The sequence below is a fragment of the Rhinopithecus bieti genome, unplaced genomic scaffold (assembly GCF_001698545.2).
Source record: "Rhinopithecus bieti isolate Rb0 unplaced genomic scaffold, ASM169854v2 scaffold_12, whole genome shotgun sequence".
Lineage (NCBI taxonomy): Eukaryota > Metazoa > Chordata > Mammalia > Primates > Cercopithecidae > Rhinopithecus > Rhinopithecus bieti.
In genome coordinates this window covers 567,176-584,709 of record NW_016803028.1, presented here as the reverse complement: position 1 = coordinate 584,709, position 17,534 = coordinate 567,176, and the positions used below count along the sequence as shown (strand labels likewise).

At 47.3% G+C, this 17,534-nt stretch overlaps 1 protein-coding gene across 1 annotated transcript in view; it reads left to right on the top strand.

Moving 5' to 3' along the window:
• The first annotated feature begins 320 nt into the window (after positions 1 to 320).
• Positions 321 to 17,534, top strand: part of GALNT15 (polypeptide N-acetylgalactosaminyltransferase 15) — a 53,990-nt gene continuing 36,776 nt past the window's right edge. Inside the window, exons 1-2 of the mRNA XM_017880805.1 lie at positions 321 to 1,571; positions 2,599 to 2,667. Of these exons, the coding sequence (XP_017736294.1) occupies positions 1,027 to 1,571; positions 2,599 to 2,667 (614 nt within the window). The 5' untranslated portion in view covers positions 321 to 1,026. The remainder of the gene's footprint in view (positions 1,572 to 2,598; positions 2,668 to 17,534) is intronic.

Here is a 17,534-nt window from a genome sequence, read left to right as displayed (position 1 = left end):
CTTCCAGTTCCCAGAACAGTTTTGGCACATAGCGTGTGTTCATTAATTACGTGTTGGTTAAATGAAGGAATCTTTATGATGGAAGGAGCAATTCACTCCTCTTCCAGTGTCCCCCTCAGTGCCCAGGGCAGAACAGGCCTTCAGCTGCTCTTGTGGGAGCAGGAGGGACTTGCAAAATCATCTCCCTTAGCTCCCTCATTTTCAGGAGGACAGGGACAGTGGTCCCCAGGAAGGGAAGGAAAGTCCAACCTAGTTTGGCTGATCCCCTGTGGGAGGCTGAGGTACAGACAGACAGCTGCAACTCCTTGCATCTATGCCACACAGACAGCCTTTCTGAATCAGAGGGTATTATTCTTTCCTTCTGAACTCTTGGGATATTCCTGTTTTGATTTGGCTCTAGCAGTGACGACGCCGAGTTGTGCAAAGCCTGGGAACAGTGAGGGCATTAGGACCAGGAGTGAGGCGCACGCTTGGCTCTGGGTTGTGTCTGGCAGAGGGATCTCGGCTGAGTGGAGCTATGTGTGAAAGGAAACCAGGCACTGCCTGCCGGCTTTACATCTGTTGATCTGACCTGACTGGAAGCGTCCAAAGAGGGACGGCTGTCAGCCCTGCTTGACTGAGAACCCACCAGCTCATCCCAGACACCTCATAGCAACCTATTTATGCAAAGGGGGAAAGAAACACCTGAGCAGAATGGAATCATTATTTTTTTCCCAAGGAGAAAACCGGGGTAAAGGGAGGAAAGCAATTCAATTTGAAGTCCCTGTGAATGGGCTTTCAGAAGGCAATTAAGGAAATCCACTCAGAGAGGACTTGGGGTGAAACCTGGGTCCTGTGGTTTTCTGATTGTAAGTAGAAGCAGGTCTTACACATGCTGTTGGCAAATGTCAGGAGCAGGTTAAGTGACTGGCAGAAAAACTTCCAGGTGGAACGAGCAACCCAGGTTCTGCTGCAAGTTTGAAGGAGCCTGGAGCGGGAGAAAGCGAACTTGAACATGACCTGTTGCATTTGGCAAGTTCCAGCAACATGCTCCTAAGGAAGCGATACAGGCACAGACCATGCAGACTCCAATTCCTCCTGCTGCTCCTCATGCTGGGATGCGTCCTGATGATGGTGGCGATGTTGCACCCTCCCCCGCACACCCTGCACCAGACTGTCACAGCCCAAGCCAGCAAGCACAGCCCTGAAGCCAGGTACCGCCTGGACTTTGGGGAATCCCAGGATTGGGTACTGGAGGCTGAGGATGAGGGCGAAGAGTACAGCCCTCTGGAGGGCCTGCCACCCTTTATCTCACTGCGGGAGGATCAGCTGCTGGTGGCCGTGGCCTTACCCCGGGCCAGAAGGAACCAGAGCCAGGGCAGGAGAGGTGGCAGCTACCGCCTCATCAAGCAGCCGAGCAGGAGGCAGGGTGATGAAGCCCCAAAGAGGGACTGGGGGGCCGAGGAGGAGGACGAGGAGGTGTCTGAAGAAGAGGAGCTGACCCTGTTCAGCCTGGACTCACATGGCCTCCAGGAGGCACTCAGTGCCCGCATCCCCCTCCAGAGGGCTCTGCCTGAGGTGCGGCACCCGCTGTAAGTAAGGCCCTTGTTTTCCCTTCCCTGATCCCAGGGCATGATCAGGTGGTAGCAAACTCGGGGACGCAAACTTTCCGTACCCTGCCTCTCCTTGAAAAGCAAGTGCTTTTCAAGATGCAGTACCTGGGCCAGCAGCGTCAGCATCCCCTGGGCACTGGTGGGTTCTCAGAAATGCAGATTCTCAGACCCCATCCCAGGCCTGCCAAACAAGAAACCCTGGGTGGGGTCCAGTGATCTCTATGAACAAGCCCTTCAGGTGAGAACCATGGTCCTAGAGAGCAGAAAGTGCGGACTCTTGCTTGTTCATTCTCTTCTCCGTCCTGAGTTCTAGTTCTTCTGTCTTTAGGTCAAATGGCTTGGTTTCTACAACACAGAAGGGAGGCTAGAGCAGATATTCCCCAGTTCTAACCCTCTGACTCCACTACATTTTGATTTTAGGGCTATTGTTAGTGTTTGCTTTTAGTTTGGATCAAAATAACAATTGCAGTTTACATTTAGGGAGCTCTTCCCATGTGTCTGGATTTACTTTACAAGCTTTTAATGTATTAACTCATAAAGTCCTGGAAAGTCCTCGCAGCTCTGCAAGATGGGTGCTAGTAATATCATCATGCTTATTCTATAGGTATGAAAACAAGGCAAAGTGGCTTTCGCAGTCATGCTGCTAGTAGGTAACAAAGGCGGGATTTGAATGCAGGCATGTGAGCTCCAGTCCGCCTGACCCACCGCTCCATGCCACCCTCCTTGGGTCACTAGACTAAGGAAACAAGTCCAGTGCCTGAGAGCCAGAATACTGTGCTGACTGCAATTTGCCCTGCTAGGGCGGCCCCGGCCCCAGGAGGTGAGCTGAGAAGTGTAGGTGATGTGCAGAGCTGTGCCCAGGGAGATGCTAGCCCATCCTCCACACCCCCTGCTCCCTTACTGTCACCATGGCTGGCCACTGAGGAGGGAGCCTTGGTTACCAGCACCCAGGGAGCAAGGCAGCTGCTTAGTTTTAGTTTGGTGATTTAGGTCCCTTTTCCTACAGGCCATTGCTCCTCCCAGAGCCTGGAGAGTTTCCTGGAAAGCAAACATTTGTGCAGAGCAGCAGTTGGAGGTAGGGCCACACATTCCTCGGATCCCTGATCTAGTTCCCCTCAGCCTGGCTGCTCAGCCACTCACACTCAAGGGTGTGCAATTGCAGAGACAGCAGCGGGAGTGAACATCTCCTTAAATTGTGTGCCCTAGGTGCCTCACTCACCTCACCCTACTTCCATTTCAACCCCGCTACACTGTTTTCAAGCCTTACCTTTAAAAGCTCTTTTCAGGAAATTCCCACCCCATTCTAGTTTTGTGCCCTCCCTGCACCCTGGAGTTACTACAACTAAATCCAAATGATCATTGATGTATTTATCAGTCAAATGCCTGCTTTCCCTGCCATGCTGTGAGCCCCTTAGAAGGTCAGAACTGAGTTTGTATTGTACATCTCAAAGCCCAACATGCAGTAAAGAAGTGATTGCTGAATGAACAAATATATAGTTTTCAAATTTGTTGACACTGTTTTTCATTGGCCTGGAGCAAGAATGATCATCCTCTTTTTGCCAATGAGAAATATTGCCTGAAACAAGAGGATCCATGACTACCAAAGTGATACGTGTGTGTGACTTGTGTGTTTGCATAGTGCAAATGTGTGGTGAATATGCGTATTTGTAGGTCATGGTATATGTGTGTTCATGCATGTGTGTTGTATATATTCTCTGTGTTGTGTGTGCACTGCATTATGTGTATTAAATGGATGTCGTGCATGTATGTGTAGTACATGCATGTACTGCATTATGTGGTGCCTATACACTTGGTGCATGTTACTTTGTGTATGTGGTATGATATGCACAGGTATGCATTGTGCATTGTATTGTCCTGTGTGCATGTGTGTTAATGTGCATGTATTATGTGCATGGTTCATATATGTATTTTGTATTGGGGTGATGCCACATGCATTGTTCATCTGGGTGTGTGTTGCAGTTTGCTATTTGTTTTGCATATGTTTATGTGGTGCATGTGTGCACAGGTATTGTGTCGTGACTGTTTCTTGTGTATGATGTGCTTCTGTGGTGCATTGTGTTATAAATGCATTGTGTGAATGGTATATGCATACATGTACAAGTGTGTTGTGTTTATTATGCATGTGGTATAAAGTGCATGGATATGTTGCATGTGGCACAAGTGCAGGTAAATTTTGGGTAGTTGGTGAGTGTGTGCTGTGCACGTAATTGTTATGTGCTGTGGGTGTAGGTGCGATGGTGTTTGTGTGCTATTGTTGTAGTGTGGCCCTGTGCTGGTGATGTGCATGTACTGTGCCTGTGTGTGGTGTAGTGTTCGTTTCACATGTTTTTGTGGTACGTGTGTGTATGTATTCTTTGTGTGTTATAAATGTGTGTGGTGTGAGTGATGCGTGTGTATGTGTGCAAGCATGTTGTGTGTGTTATGCATGTAGTGTGATGTTCATGAGTGTGTGATGTGCACTGTGAGGTGCGTGGTGCAAGTCTGGGTACATTTTGTGCTGTGTGTGTTTGATGTGCACTTGTATGTTTATGTGTGTGTGCAACACTTCAGTGGTTGCTTCTTCCAGCCAGAGTAACCAACTCGTCTTGACTTGCCGCCTAAGACTTCCCAGATTTTAGCACTGAAAGTCCCAGGCAGTCGGGAGGAAACTCCTCAACCCCTGCGAAGGGAGATGATTGGATTCTCCGATCCCCAGCTTGCCAGGGTTCTCACGGAACGGCCGCCAGCTCTGTGCGGAGGTGCTCAGCGCCCTCTGCTGGCCCCGACTGGGGCGTGCGGCCTGCGCAGCCCAGGCCTTGGCGGCAGACTCCCCTCTCCAGTCTGCGGTTCAAGCTCTGGCGCCTTCCCTTCCCTGGATTCCTCGCCTGCGTACACAAGAGAGTTCCTGCAAAGCAAGGCAAACGATCTCCACCCTCCCCCCAGGGTGACAGGACGCTTCTCCTACCCGTTTAAATCTGGGCCACACTACAACACATAAGAGAAACAGCCATATGTTAAGCGCCTGCACGCTGGCCCTGCACGCTGCTTTCCCACCAGGACCAGACAAGCCCCTCTGGCTCAGTTCCTACACCCGAAGGCCCAAACTAGCTCTGCCTGGTGTCCTTTCACCCCTGCCCAGGCCACAGGCCTTTTTCTGAGTACCTCTAGGGTCATTTCTGGAGGTCAGTTTGAATAGGTGGCATTTGAGGATGATTACCAATGACGCAAGAGCAAAAAAGAAAAATATCAGTGGAAAAGAGGTCAAAAAACAGTCTATGAAAAGAGAGGCAAAATTATAGTGAGCCTTTACTGAGCCCTTACTATGTGCTAGAGGCTCTGCTAAGTGGTTTTTGTTTTCAACTCTTCGTAGAAAACCTATAAGGTAGGTTTCATTTCATGGATGAGGAAACTGAGGCACAGAAAGATGGAGGGACTGGTGCCAGGTTATCTGACTGGGTGAGTCTGACACCAAAGTCACGCTCTTAACCACCACACTACACTTTGCAAGTCTGCCACTCTCCAGATCAGAGATTGGGCAAGTTACACGGGCTGGAAGTGTTTCAAGTTTGTTCTTCTTAGAATGGGGAGAACTCACATGGGTCCATGGGGAGACACTTGGAGAAATGCTTATCACAGCATCCTTGGTGGTGCGGAGGAGCTGGAAGCCACCTGGGTGTCATGTCACAGGGCAAGAGGAGCTGGGTGCACCCTATGAGATACTCAGCCTGAGTTAGAAGCAACAGACTCTGGGTACATTCAACAATGAAGGGAGACCTTAAAAATCCCCTGCTGAGTGAAAAAGGAAGGCACAGAAGGCGGCCTACAGCGCTGTATCATTAGGGGAAATGTAAATCCATGCACACTAACCAATCCATTCTTTACAGGAACAGATCAAACTCAATGAAATGGTTGTGCTGTGGGAAAGGGAGGGTCCTCAGGGCAGAGGTGGGGATAAAACTGAATGAATACTCAGGCAAAATAGAGAGGAGCCCATGATGGAACCACAAACAGGAAGGGGATTAACTCAGCCCTTGAAAGCTGCTGTCAAAGAAGGGGCGGGAGGAACAAGCCCTGCCCGTTTAGCCTCCTGTAGCATGGATGGCTTTCAAAGTTCTTCCAGGCCCCAGCTCTCCTTTGATCATCCTGGCACCCAGTGCAGGGGCAATGGATTCCTAGGATCAAAGAGGCTGCTGAGTGAGCCAGTGCTTTATATTCTACATCTAGGGACAAACTTGAGCGTGCATCAGAACACCTAGAGGGCTTGTTAAAACACAGATTCCTGGCCTCCAAGCCTGTAGTTTCTGATCCAGTGGGTGTGAGATTCAACATTTGCATTTCTGCAAACTCCTGGTACTGCTGCTGCTGCTGCTGATCCGGAGACACTTTGAGAACCTCTGCTCTAAGGCACACTCTTTATGCCAAACAGACTGGCCACAGCAGTGCTCCTCAGACTTTAAGGTGCGTGTGAATCATCTAGGCATCCTGTTAAAATGCAGTCAAATTCAGCAGGTCAGGAGGGCAGCCTCAGATGCTCCATTTCTATCAAAGGCACTCCAAGGTGGCACCAGCACTGCTGGCCCACAGAGCACATTTTTCAACAGCAAGGAGTTAACACCGCGACTTCCCAAACGTATGTGCACACCCAACCCCCCTCACTTGTTAAAGACGTAATTGCTTGTTAAAGACATAGAGACGTTCAGACCCCCTCACTGGCAATGCTCCAGAGTTCTGAGTTGGAGCCCAGTAATCTGAATTTTTTTAAGCTGATGCTAGACAGTCTGGGGAACTAGAGGTAAAGAAAGCGAGTGGAGAGCTGGTAGAGTTTGGGAAGTTTCCACGTAGGAAGCAATGCTAGAGTCAGAAAATAGAGAAGAGAGCAGAGAGGAACAGGCTCCCTCATGGCCCCAGGGGTTTGTCTCAAACATAAATGTCAGCTCAGTGGTAGCTGGTTGCGTGCTACCTGCTTTTAACTTGCCTTTATGGTTCAGCCTGTGTTTCCCTGGTTTGTGTACCCATAGCTGTGATTAAACAGTTGTGGACCTGGGGTTGAATCCTGGTACCACCTGTTACTGTGTGACCTTCTACAAGTCACTCAACCTCTCTGAGCCTCAGTTCCTCAACTGTAAAATGGGATAATAATAACACCCTTGCCTAAGGTTGTAGAGAAAATGAGATACAACGTGTGATGATTTTCCTTGTGTATTAAGTCCAAACAGAAGTTGCCTTTATCATATTCTTGAGTAAATGGCGTAGGAGTAAGTTGGAGAGATGGAGAAAAATGGAGCTGTGGATATCACATTGCTGTCCTTTCTCTGACTGAAAAGTTATTTTCTGGCCCTGGAGGCTGCTAAATCATCATAAATGTGCAGGTACAGTGGAATTATCCGGAAAGTCTTAAAAACTATTCATACTCATGCTCCACTTCCAAGGATTTCTATTTAGTTGGTCTGGGGTGAGGCCTGGGCATCAAGAGCTTAAAACTCCCCAGGTGGTTCTATCATGCAGCCGGACTGAGAACCAGGGCTGCAAGGCCCCAGGTAGTCAATGGCTCTTCACAGCCAGTGGGGAGAGCTGGGAGGGGTATCTTCTCCTTTGTTCCCCACTTCCTGCCCCAGAGGCCATAATGGGCATGGGGTCAGAGGGAAGGGCAGGGGCGGAAGAATCGCCTTGGCTGCAGCTTTGTTGTCAAGTAGAAGATGGTGTTGCAATCCACGCAGGGTCCACTCAGTTCCCTGCAAAGCCTCTGTCCTGCCAGGCCGTGATTCACCCCAAGATAACTCCCCACACCCCTTGTTGGCTCTGATAGCCTGGCCTGCAAAAGAGGAAGGAGGCAGCTGACAGGGCATCAGTAAATCCAAGAGGGTAGACATGCCCTTCGGGATGAGGGACAAGAACAGGAACAGGCTGGGCTTGAGACCTGGGGCTGGAGCTCAGCTCAATTCCTCCCACAAGAGAGGGAAGACAACCCAGTGTGGGCAGTGTGAGTGGTGCCTATGGGGCCTGGCTGTAAGTCATGAAGGGATGCCACAAACACCAAGCTTGCAGACCTCCAGTCCACGGTGGCCGCAGCAGAGGCAGTACCTCCTCTAGACCTCCATTCTGGATCCATTACCCCTCAGTGGAGTTGCAGTGTAGACAATGCTGAGTACATATCACCCTTTTTTGGGTCAAATGCACTCACCGTAGCAAGTGTGGTAGGGTCTTGCTCTGCACTTTAGCACTAACCCACCTGGCCTTGGGGGTTAGATTAGACATGGCTAATCTGTACCTTGTCCTGGGGTGGAGGAAATTGATATTTACTCCAGTGCCACTCATAGTGTGGTCCTCAGACCTGCAGCCTCAGAAATGCAGACCCCTCAGACCCCACTTAAACCTACTAGATGAAATCTCTATTCTAACAGGATCCCTAGGTGATTTCCATTCATGTTAAAGTTTGAGCGCCATTATGAGGCCAGAGGTTCACGGCCCCACTCACATTAGAACCAATGAATCGTCAGGCCAAGGCTCCAACCCAGACCAAGTAAATGTGATTTACAGGAATTCACTCTCTAAGTGATTCTAATGTGTAGCCAGGCTAAGGACCACTGCTTAGGGCTCTTTAGGTGACTAAGAACAGAGATGCTCTAGTCAATTAAGGTGATGGAGTTACTGCAAGTGTACACAGGAAGTAAGTAAGACACAGGGAACTGTCCAGACAAGGCTGAAGGAGGTGGACAGGAGGGAGACCCACGGTCCATAGTTCCTTTGGGGACTTGGTCTTCCTGACATCCTGCAGCAGCAGGGGACCCAGCACCTGGCCAAGTAGTCTGTATATCTGTCAGCTCACCCCCTATTGTCTTGTCACTAACAACCACTGCCTTCTACTCTAGCTGTGGTCCAGGAACCAACAGCATCAGCATTACCTGGGAGCTCACCAGAAATGCAGAATCTCAGGCCCCACCCTAGACCTACTTGACCTAAGTCTGCATTTAATGAGGTCCTGGGTGGTTCAAGGGCATATGGACACCGGAGAGGCACTGAGCTACCTCTTGGCTTCTACCACCCCGTCTTTGGATGACTGTCTGCTCTATGACCTGCTATCAATTGCTCACTTTTTGCATGTCTAAAGCTCACACTTCTCGAGATGGAGGATCTGGCAGGTTTCTCTGGCCACTAGCCCGGGGAGGCTGTCCCTGTATAGGTGGAACTATGGCTCCAGGATGCTTCATAGGCCTCTGGTCAGTGTTCAGACCAGTGACTCCCAGTCTGTGCCTGTCTCTGGTTCAGAGATAGGGGCCAGGATCAGAGCAAGCCAAGGATCCCCTGAATCCCCCGGAAGTAAGCTGTGGGACTTTGGAGAACCCGCACAAAGAGAAGGGGATGGCATGTACCTTGTGACCTCTGTCCACTGATGGAGAATGACAGGCTGGCAGTATCAGCCTCCACTGCAGACTCCAGCCCTTTCCTCCCATCTCTCTTGTCTGCAAGCTTTTTCATCCATTCCTCCAACGGCTCAGCTCCAGACTGCGTCCCAGCCCAGCAGCCTCAGGCCGGCCTAGATGTTGGTGTGGTGTTCCCAAGATAAGTGCCACCAATTACAGGCAAGCTGGGGTTTTCTTGTAATGTAGGAACTTGGCTCTGTGGGATTACTCCCCTGTTAATCTTGACAACCAGCTTGCACACTTCCTGAGAACAAGATCAGCGTCTTCCTTCCTTCAGTGAACAAATATTGATTTAACAACTATCAGAAGTAAGAAGGTAAGCAATACCCAGCCCCAACCCCAAGAAGCTTGGGGTGCAATGGGGGATGCAGACAAGCAAACGGGCTGATACATCAGTGGGATCAGGACTGAGATAGAGAAGCCTACCCGAGTGGGAGCCTCCACTGATTTGATAGGAACTGGGAGTCAGTATCCCCAAAACAGCTTTAGGAAACCTGGCAGAAATCTTTCTACTCTGGCCAGGCAAGGGGAGGGAGGGAAGAGCGTCAATACTACAGCCAGGCCATCTGGTGCAATGCTGTGACTCATTCTCTTCAGAGCCATCATCCAAATGCATTTTTCCAAGTTCACAGGGGATCCTGGGGCTGCATGAAAAGAGGGTGTGCATCTGTGTGTAAACACAAGACACCAGACTCCTCTGATCTTGGAGTGTGAAAATAAAAAGCTAGCCTGCAGAACAGCTCTGCTAGGCTAAGATTATCCCTTTTAATCCAGGACACACCCCTGGGCTGGAGAAAGGTATCAACATCCCTGTGTTGGCTAATTAGGGATTAAACCGGGGTTGATTTGATTCCAAAGCCCTTGGTCGTTCCTGTCCCACTGCTCCCACTCAGAGGATGAACAAAGGAGGTCAGGGGTGGGGTTTTGGACACTTGAGCCACACATACAAACCAAGATAGTAAAATATTCACCCGATATTTCCTTGAAGCACAGAGAAATTAGCCTCATTATTTAACAATAAAAACAAACATTTCTTCCTGGATCCTCTGCATAAGTCCCTAGTCACTTGGGGCCTTGCTTTACGATGTTCAAGAGCCTTTGCCCTGCCCTGCCTCATTGGTTAGCTCAGCAATGCTATGAATGTCTTTCCTTCAGTTTCTGGTACATACCAGACCTTCCCACCTCTGGGCCTTATCAGAGGCTGTGACACCTGCCAGGCATGCCATTTCTCACCTGTACTCTCTCTCTGGGCTCGGTCCTACCCACCCTTCAGGTCTCAACTTTGATTTCATGTCCCTACCTCCAGAACGTCTCACTACAGCTGTTGAATAATGATTTGGTTATGTTTAATAGAATATAAACTCCATGCTATTAGGGGCTATCTTAGTTTAGATTTCCCCCAGAGAAGATCCTGAAAGAAGGCTTTATTTTGCAGGTTATCCCAAGAAGCACGGGTAGGGGCCCAGGAAAGTGGAGCAGAGACTAGAAGGCAGCCCCTGAGAGAGGCATGTGTTCAAGGCAGCTACCTCTGTGGGCAGCTGGAGCTCAACCCTTGGAGACAGTGTGGAACATGCACGCATCTCAGTGCTTTGCACCCTCTGCCCTTAAGGGTGAGGGTGCTGGGTGTTTAATAAACCAACTCTTTTCAATCACTGGCTGAGCACAGCTCACTGGAGTGGGGTAGGGGTTAATTTTCCAGCTCTTCAGGGATGCTCTGACTGGGGAAATCACATTGGTCAGTCAGACAAAGCCCTAGGGCCATTAGAAGTTGGGCCATCCTGTATTATAATGAGATGGCCCAAGAGGATATGGGCAGGGGCACCACGGATTGTGCTTCAGGCATCATGTCTATTTCAGTCATCTTTCCGTCCTAACACACAATAGGCTGTCAATAAATATCTGTTAAATGACTTGATAGAGAGATGGAAGGTGAAGATTAAAGAGAAAATCACAATGAAAATAGGCGGGCCTGTCTAGAGCCTCCTCAATGAATAAACATCCTATTTCCTTACTCTGAGCTTCCTGGCAGCCACACTGAAAAATAAAAAAAAGACGATATTCCTATTTGTATTCTTCATGAGGAGGAAGCACACCAGTTGCTCAGATGAAGGAAAGTATTTTGTGGAACTTATATCTGCAAGGACTTTTCTTCCAAAGCATCAGAGTGGGGATAAGAAGTGACAGGGGGACAACATCCTCAATAGGTTCCCTCGGTAATGGAGAGCTGGTTTCCTAAAAGTGATTCTGGCATTGTCCCCTGATGAAAGCTGGGAGCGTGATGACAAGCATGACTCCCTGTAAGCACATTTGTAAGGCAGTCAAGACAGGGGGGTCCAGTAAGTTGCCTTTCGAAGACATGAAGGAATCAGCGTAGACAGTGCAGAATGTGTGGAGGAACTAATGGATCGCATGTTTTTCAAATAACCTTCCATCATTGTCCCTTTATGACTCTGAATCCACAACATTCTGCTAGTGCTATAGTCCAAGATGGTGATAGATAGATAGAAAGATGATAGATAGATAGATAGGTAGGTAGATAGATAGATAGACAGATAGATAGATAGATGGCAGTATATTATCAGTTCTTTGCTGTGTAACTTTAAACAAGTCATTTAAGCTCTCTGGGCTCTAGTTTCCTCATCTTAAAAATGGGAAAGTGTGTCCATGATCTAGTGCTGTATTATGCACCTTATCAAACTTAGTAGATTTTAAAAGAGATATTTTAAAACTTTGGTGCTTCAAAGGATGTCATCAAGAAAGTGAAAAAGACCATCCAAGAGTAGAAGAAAATGTTTGTAAGTCCTATATTAGATAAGAGATTTGTATCCAAAATACAAAAAGAACCCTTACAACCCAACAATTAAACAACAAAACACTCCGTTTTAAAACGGGCAAAGGATTTGAATAGACATTTCTTCAAAGAAGACTTAAAAATGGTCAATAGCACATGAAAAGATGCTCAAATCATTCGTCAGTAGGAAAATACAAATCAAAACCACAGTGAGATGCCATTTTACTCCCACTAGGATGGCTGAAGTAAAAGACACTGCAAGTGCTGACAAGGATGTGGAGAAATTGGAACACTCACACATTGCTGGTGGGACTATAAAATGGTGCAACTACTTTAGAAAACAGTTTGGCAGTTCCCCCAAAATGTTAAACATGGAGCTATCATATGACTAGTTATACCAGTCCTAGGTATATACTCAAGAAAATTAAAAACATATTCACTCAAAAACTTACACATGAATATTCATAGTGGCATTAGTCATAATATAAGTCAAAATAGGAGCAACCCAGATGTCCATCAATTGATGACAAACAAAATGTGGTATATTCAAACAAGGAAATACTGGGCAGTAAAAAGAAATGAAGTACTGATACAGACTACAACATGATGAAGCTTGAAAACATTATGCTAAGTGAAAAAAATCAGTCACAAAATGCCACATGTTATGTCATTGCATTCATATGAAGTGTTCAAAGTAGGCAAGTCTATAAAGACAGAAAGTAGGTTAGTGGTTGCCACATGCTGCGGTAGTTGCGGTAGCAGTGGAAACTGACTGCCAGTGGGTAGTAGGTTTTTGGGGGTCGGGTGTTGCAAATGTTCTCCAATTAGATAGTGGTGATGGCTGCCCACCTTTATACTTGAATCCATGGAATTGTACACTTTATAAGGGTGGACATTATGGTATGTGAATTATATCTCAATAAAAATATTATTAAAACATTAGTGATTTCAGGCCGGGCGTGGTGGCTCACTCCTGTAATCCCAGCACTTTGGGAGGCCAAGGCAGGTGGATCACAGGGTCAGGAGTTCAAGACCAGCCTGACCAACATGGTGAAACCCCGTCTCTACAAAAAATACAAAAATTATCCAGGCATGGTGGTGCACGTCTGTAATCCCAGCTACTCAGGAGGCTGAGGTGGGAGAATCGCTTGAACCTGGGAGGTGGAGGTTGCAGTGAGCTGAGATAACACCACTGCACTCCAGCCTGGGCAGAAGAACAAGACTCCGTCTCAAAAAAAAAAAAAAAAAAAAAAAAATTAGTGATTTCAAACAATAGCCATTTCTATGTTATGGTTCCATAATTTGGACCGGACTCAGCCAGGCAGTTCTTCTGCTGATCCCCCCTAGGTTCACCCGCGTGGCTACCGTCAGAGGGCTACTGACTGCACTGAATACTAAGATGGCCTCGCTCTCAGACCTGGCAGCTGATGCTGGTCCTCAGCTGGGCACTTTAGTTTTTCTTCAAGTAGCCTCTAATCTTCTATTAGGCTACATTGGTTTCATTACGTGACATCTCATGACAGCAAGTGGAAGGCCTTGAGGCTTCATCTTGGGAGTTCTCGAATGTCACTTCTAGTACATTCTATTGGTCTAAGGAAGGCACAAGGCCAGTCAGACTTAGGGGCTGAAGAAATAGATTCCATTTCTTGATGCAAAGAGTGGCTGACTCACATTATAAAGAAACACGGTGAACAGATATGTTGTGACCATCTTTGCACACATGAAAATTCCTATTTCAAAGGGCATTTGGGAGGATTAAATGTAATAATTCATGTAATAATTCATGCTGCTAAAGCACAGCACCTGGTACATAAGAATCCTCATGAAATGGTGGCTATGATAAATATTAGTAAGACGCCCACATCACAGGTGCTACCCTATTCCTCCATTGTCCCTCAGTGAAAACAAATCATAGACTCAAAGGTGGAAGGATCTTTGGATATTACACAGTGAACCCCTCAGTATCAGACGTGGGAACTAGGTTTCAGAGGAGAGAAGTGATAGACTTGTCCCAGGCCCCTTATCTTCCTTCCCTTAAGGGGGATTCTGAAGTCTGAGCATGACCGAAGGTCTTCATCCAGGGCACATGGCACATCTCCTAGCACATCTAGCCTCACGCTCTTCCCCCCAGACCATTATCCTGGCTCAGGCTGTACACACTTGCAAGGGGGCGTCTCAGAGGAAAAGAATCACAAAAGGCAAAGTGTTGCCTGTGGGTGAAGGAAGAGGAGTCTTGCCCAGTGGTGGAAGGGAGAAGTTACAGGAACTCACTTGGCACAAAATGGCAGCTATAGGTCGTGTCCCATCACAGACATGTTTGGCTACACAGTTTTATTTAAAAATGTTGGATTAGTGGCCAACATTAAAAAATTAAGAGATTTCCCAGAAACAATTCAGGTTTCTGGCTTTTTCTGAAAATCAGGAAGATGTGGCAAAACTGTACTAAATTTCCTCCCAGTAACATCAGCTGCTCCTTTTAGGTGGGCCATGTGGTCTCTGGCCCACTGCAGCACCCACAGGGCCAGAGTCACATCTCCCTGGCTGGCATTTGAGCTTATGCTCCCTTCAAACCTGAACAAAGGGGTTGGAGCACTAGGAGGGGATGGTGTAGATGCAGTTTAGGACCTTTCAAATATCTCTGTTAGCCAGCTTCCTAGGTTTCCAGTGGCTTCTCTGAATCACCGCTCAAACCCTCTTCCTAGTTCAGGTCTACCCACCCCTCATTTCTTACTGCCTGACACTCTGTAAGGCTGGGTGGGAGCCAGGGAGAAAGAGTGGATAGATTGCAAAGCAGATGACAAGTCCTTAGCACCATTTCCCTCTCTGTCCTCACTTCCACCTCCCTCCTTGTGTCCTCTCTCTCCAAGGTCCTCATGGTGACATGAGGAGCCCAGGGTTCCCAAACAGGGCTGAGTAGGGCCATACCATCTGGACCATTTCTTATTGTCTCCTCGGCATCTCCCAAAACTTTACACACTCACATCAGCTAAGGAGTTGGATGCTTTCTATTACAAGCTTTATCCTCTTGAAGGGAAGTCATCCTGCATTTAAAAAAAAAAAGGGGGAGCCACCAAAGCCACTGGATGAGCAAGGAGATTGGAGAGCTTTGCTCCTGGTGGCAGCCTGAATCACAGGAAACATTTTGCTGTTAGGCCAGGGTTCTAGGGAGATTAAGTCCAGCAGGGGATCTAGCTGAACTCCAATCACCCACCTGGCCTCCTTTGCCTGTAATCCCTGAGGTGAACAGCACCACCATGTTGCATAACTTCAAGAGACACCAGTGCATGGTGATCTCTAGGCATGGCACCCACTGGTGTTGGGCAATGCACCAGCCCCAGTGATTGAGATGAGGAGTAAATGAGATAATGGATGGGAATATCCTACAAATATCAGTGATTGTTATTCCCAGAATACCAGCCCAGTTCCTCTGCTGTGTTGAAGGACATCCTCAGAGACATGTCCAGACAGTACCAGAAGCCAGTCAGCACATTCCTACCTGAGAAATAGTAACAGCTTCAAGTTATTGAAAGCCTGCTGTGGACAAAGCACACAACATCTTACATAGCCCTTTAAAGTAACCCTACTTGTTATCCTCATTTTATTGAGATGAAGAAATTGAAGCTAGAGAGATATCCAGGCACACGAGAGGTTTGCAAGAATCAATAATAGCTAGCATTTTTTGGGCTCTTACTATGAATAAGTACTTCAAATGTATTAGCTCATTTGATCCTTCCAACAACCCCATTTTACAGATAGATGAGCAACATGAATTTAAGTAAATTGTATGTTCAAGATGGATTAATGGAGTCAAAAGGATTGTGAGAAATGAGAATTAATGACTGAAGTATAATTGAGTCTGTTGATCTGGAGACTGTTGAAAGCAAGGATAGTTCTCAGAGAGCTTACGGTACTTTCCCAGGTCACATAAGGACAGACTGGGATTTGAATCCAATGCCAAAACTTGGCCTTTTATCCACTTGATATAACATCAGCTGAACAAACACATTTTTGAGCAAGTTTATCAAGCTAAATGGAGTTGCAGTTTGGCTGCTCTCAGGGACTCTATTTGCTTGTCATACCCTCCTACTTGGTTCTGTGCTGCCACCTGGAACTACGGGCACAGAGAAGACTCATCCCATTTGCCCCATCCCTGCATGACTGTGCTGCCCACAGGCTGATGAAGCTTATCCTGGGATGAAGACCATGGACAGCCATAAACCTGTACATGTAGTTGGTATCCCTCCCTTCCACTGGTGCCTGGGAGCTACACAGTCTGCACAATCCTCAGGCTCCCCCTCCAGCCCACTGGAAACAAAATAATCCCTGGCTCTTCTTAAAAGCATCTAACAGGCCCTGAGACACAAGACTTTGTCAAATTTGGGGTTATAATATTTAGTTCCACACTCCAAGCCATGTTGTGGGTGCTGGGCCTTCTCACAGACCTCAGGCTGGGTCCACTCAGAGCCCGTGCTTGTCCTCTCCTGAAACACCAGATTATTTCCATGGTGAGTTTTAGCTTTGGTCTCCAGGCAGTTCTGCAGTTGCAGAACAAACCACAGCTGTCGGTTTATGTCTTGAAGGCTGTGTGAGCTTCTTTCCCTGAGAGAGGGGAAGGATTCTTTCTGAGCTGATGCCAGAAGACAAACCTCCACAGCTTGCAGGGGGCATCCCCCATAGCCTTGTAATGGCTTGCAAGAACCCATTTGGCCTTTAACATCTCTTAGCAGCCTGTTAAGTTTATCCCACTCATACTCCTTGCGCATCCATCAGTTCACCATCTTCTCTCTCTCTCAGAAGTTGTATATGTTCATAAAACCCAGAAATTCCTGGAGCAAGGGGAGTCTATGAAATTCTCTTTTAAATGCTTGCTCTCCTGATTTTTCTACCTCCTTCTTCCTCCTCCTGCAGGAATGAGCCCCCAAAGAATCAAGAACACACACTTTCAAGGCTGGAAGAGCCTGAGAGGCTCTTGTAGTAATGGGACATCTGTTAATAATGGCAGCAAACACGTGGTGCTCACTCTGTGCCACCCACTGTTCTTGCTGTTTTATAAAGATCATTTCATCTCCACAGCAGCAAACCCCAAAAAGTGGGCCCTACTGCTACCATTCTGAGGAAACCAAGGTACCCAGAAGCTGAGCAACTTTCCCAGGGTCATCTACACAGCTAGGAAGTGGTGGAGCCTCAGTGTCCACAGCCTGAGTTACCAGGAGAGACTGCCACCCCACAGAGAATGTTCTGTGAGATCAAAGAGAGGAACTTGAGTGCCCTAGTCACCATTTAACTAGCAGAGATGGAAGTTCTCACATCTCCTTACTTTGAGTAATATGCAAGGAGTGTGATCTTAAAGAGCTAGAGGTTAAATACAAATTTCTTTAATTGAAGGAGACCCTGCTCCATGCCAGGCACTGTGCTAAGCCCTTTATCAAACTTATTTCTCCCAAAAGCTCTGAAGTGGAAACTGTTGGGAAACTGTTGGGAAACCCAAACCCAAACTTGTTCAGTAGATGTCTCATACTATGCTGTAGAATAGTTGTTTAAAGGTAGCTATAATTTGCGAAGATGATCATAAATATAACATTCATACTAATTATATTTGTGTCTTTTTGGAAGATGGCTATAAAACAGTCACTGTCTATTGGGTGCCTATTATTATTCTTTGATTCTCTCAGTGGGCCTAAAGGGTAATTATGGTTACCCTTACCTTCCAAATGAGGAAACTGATACCTA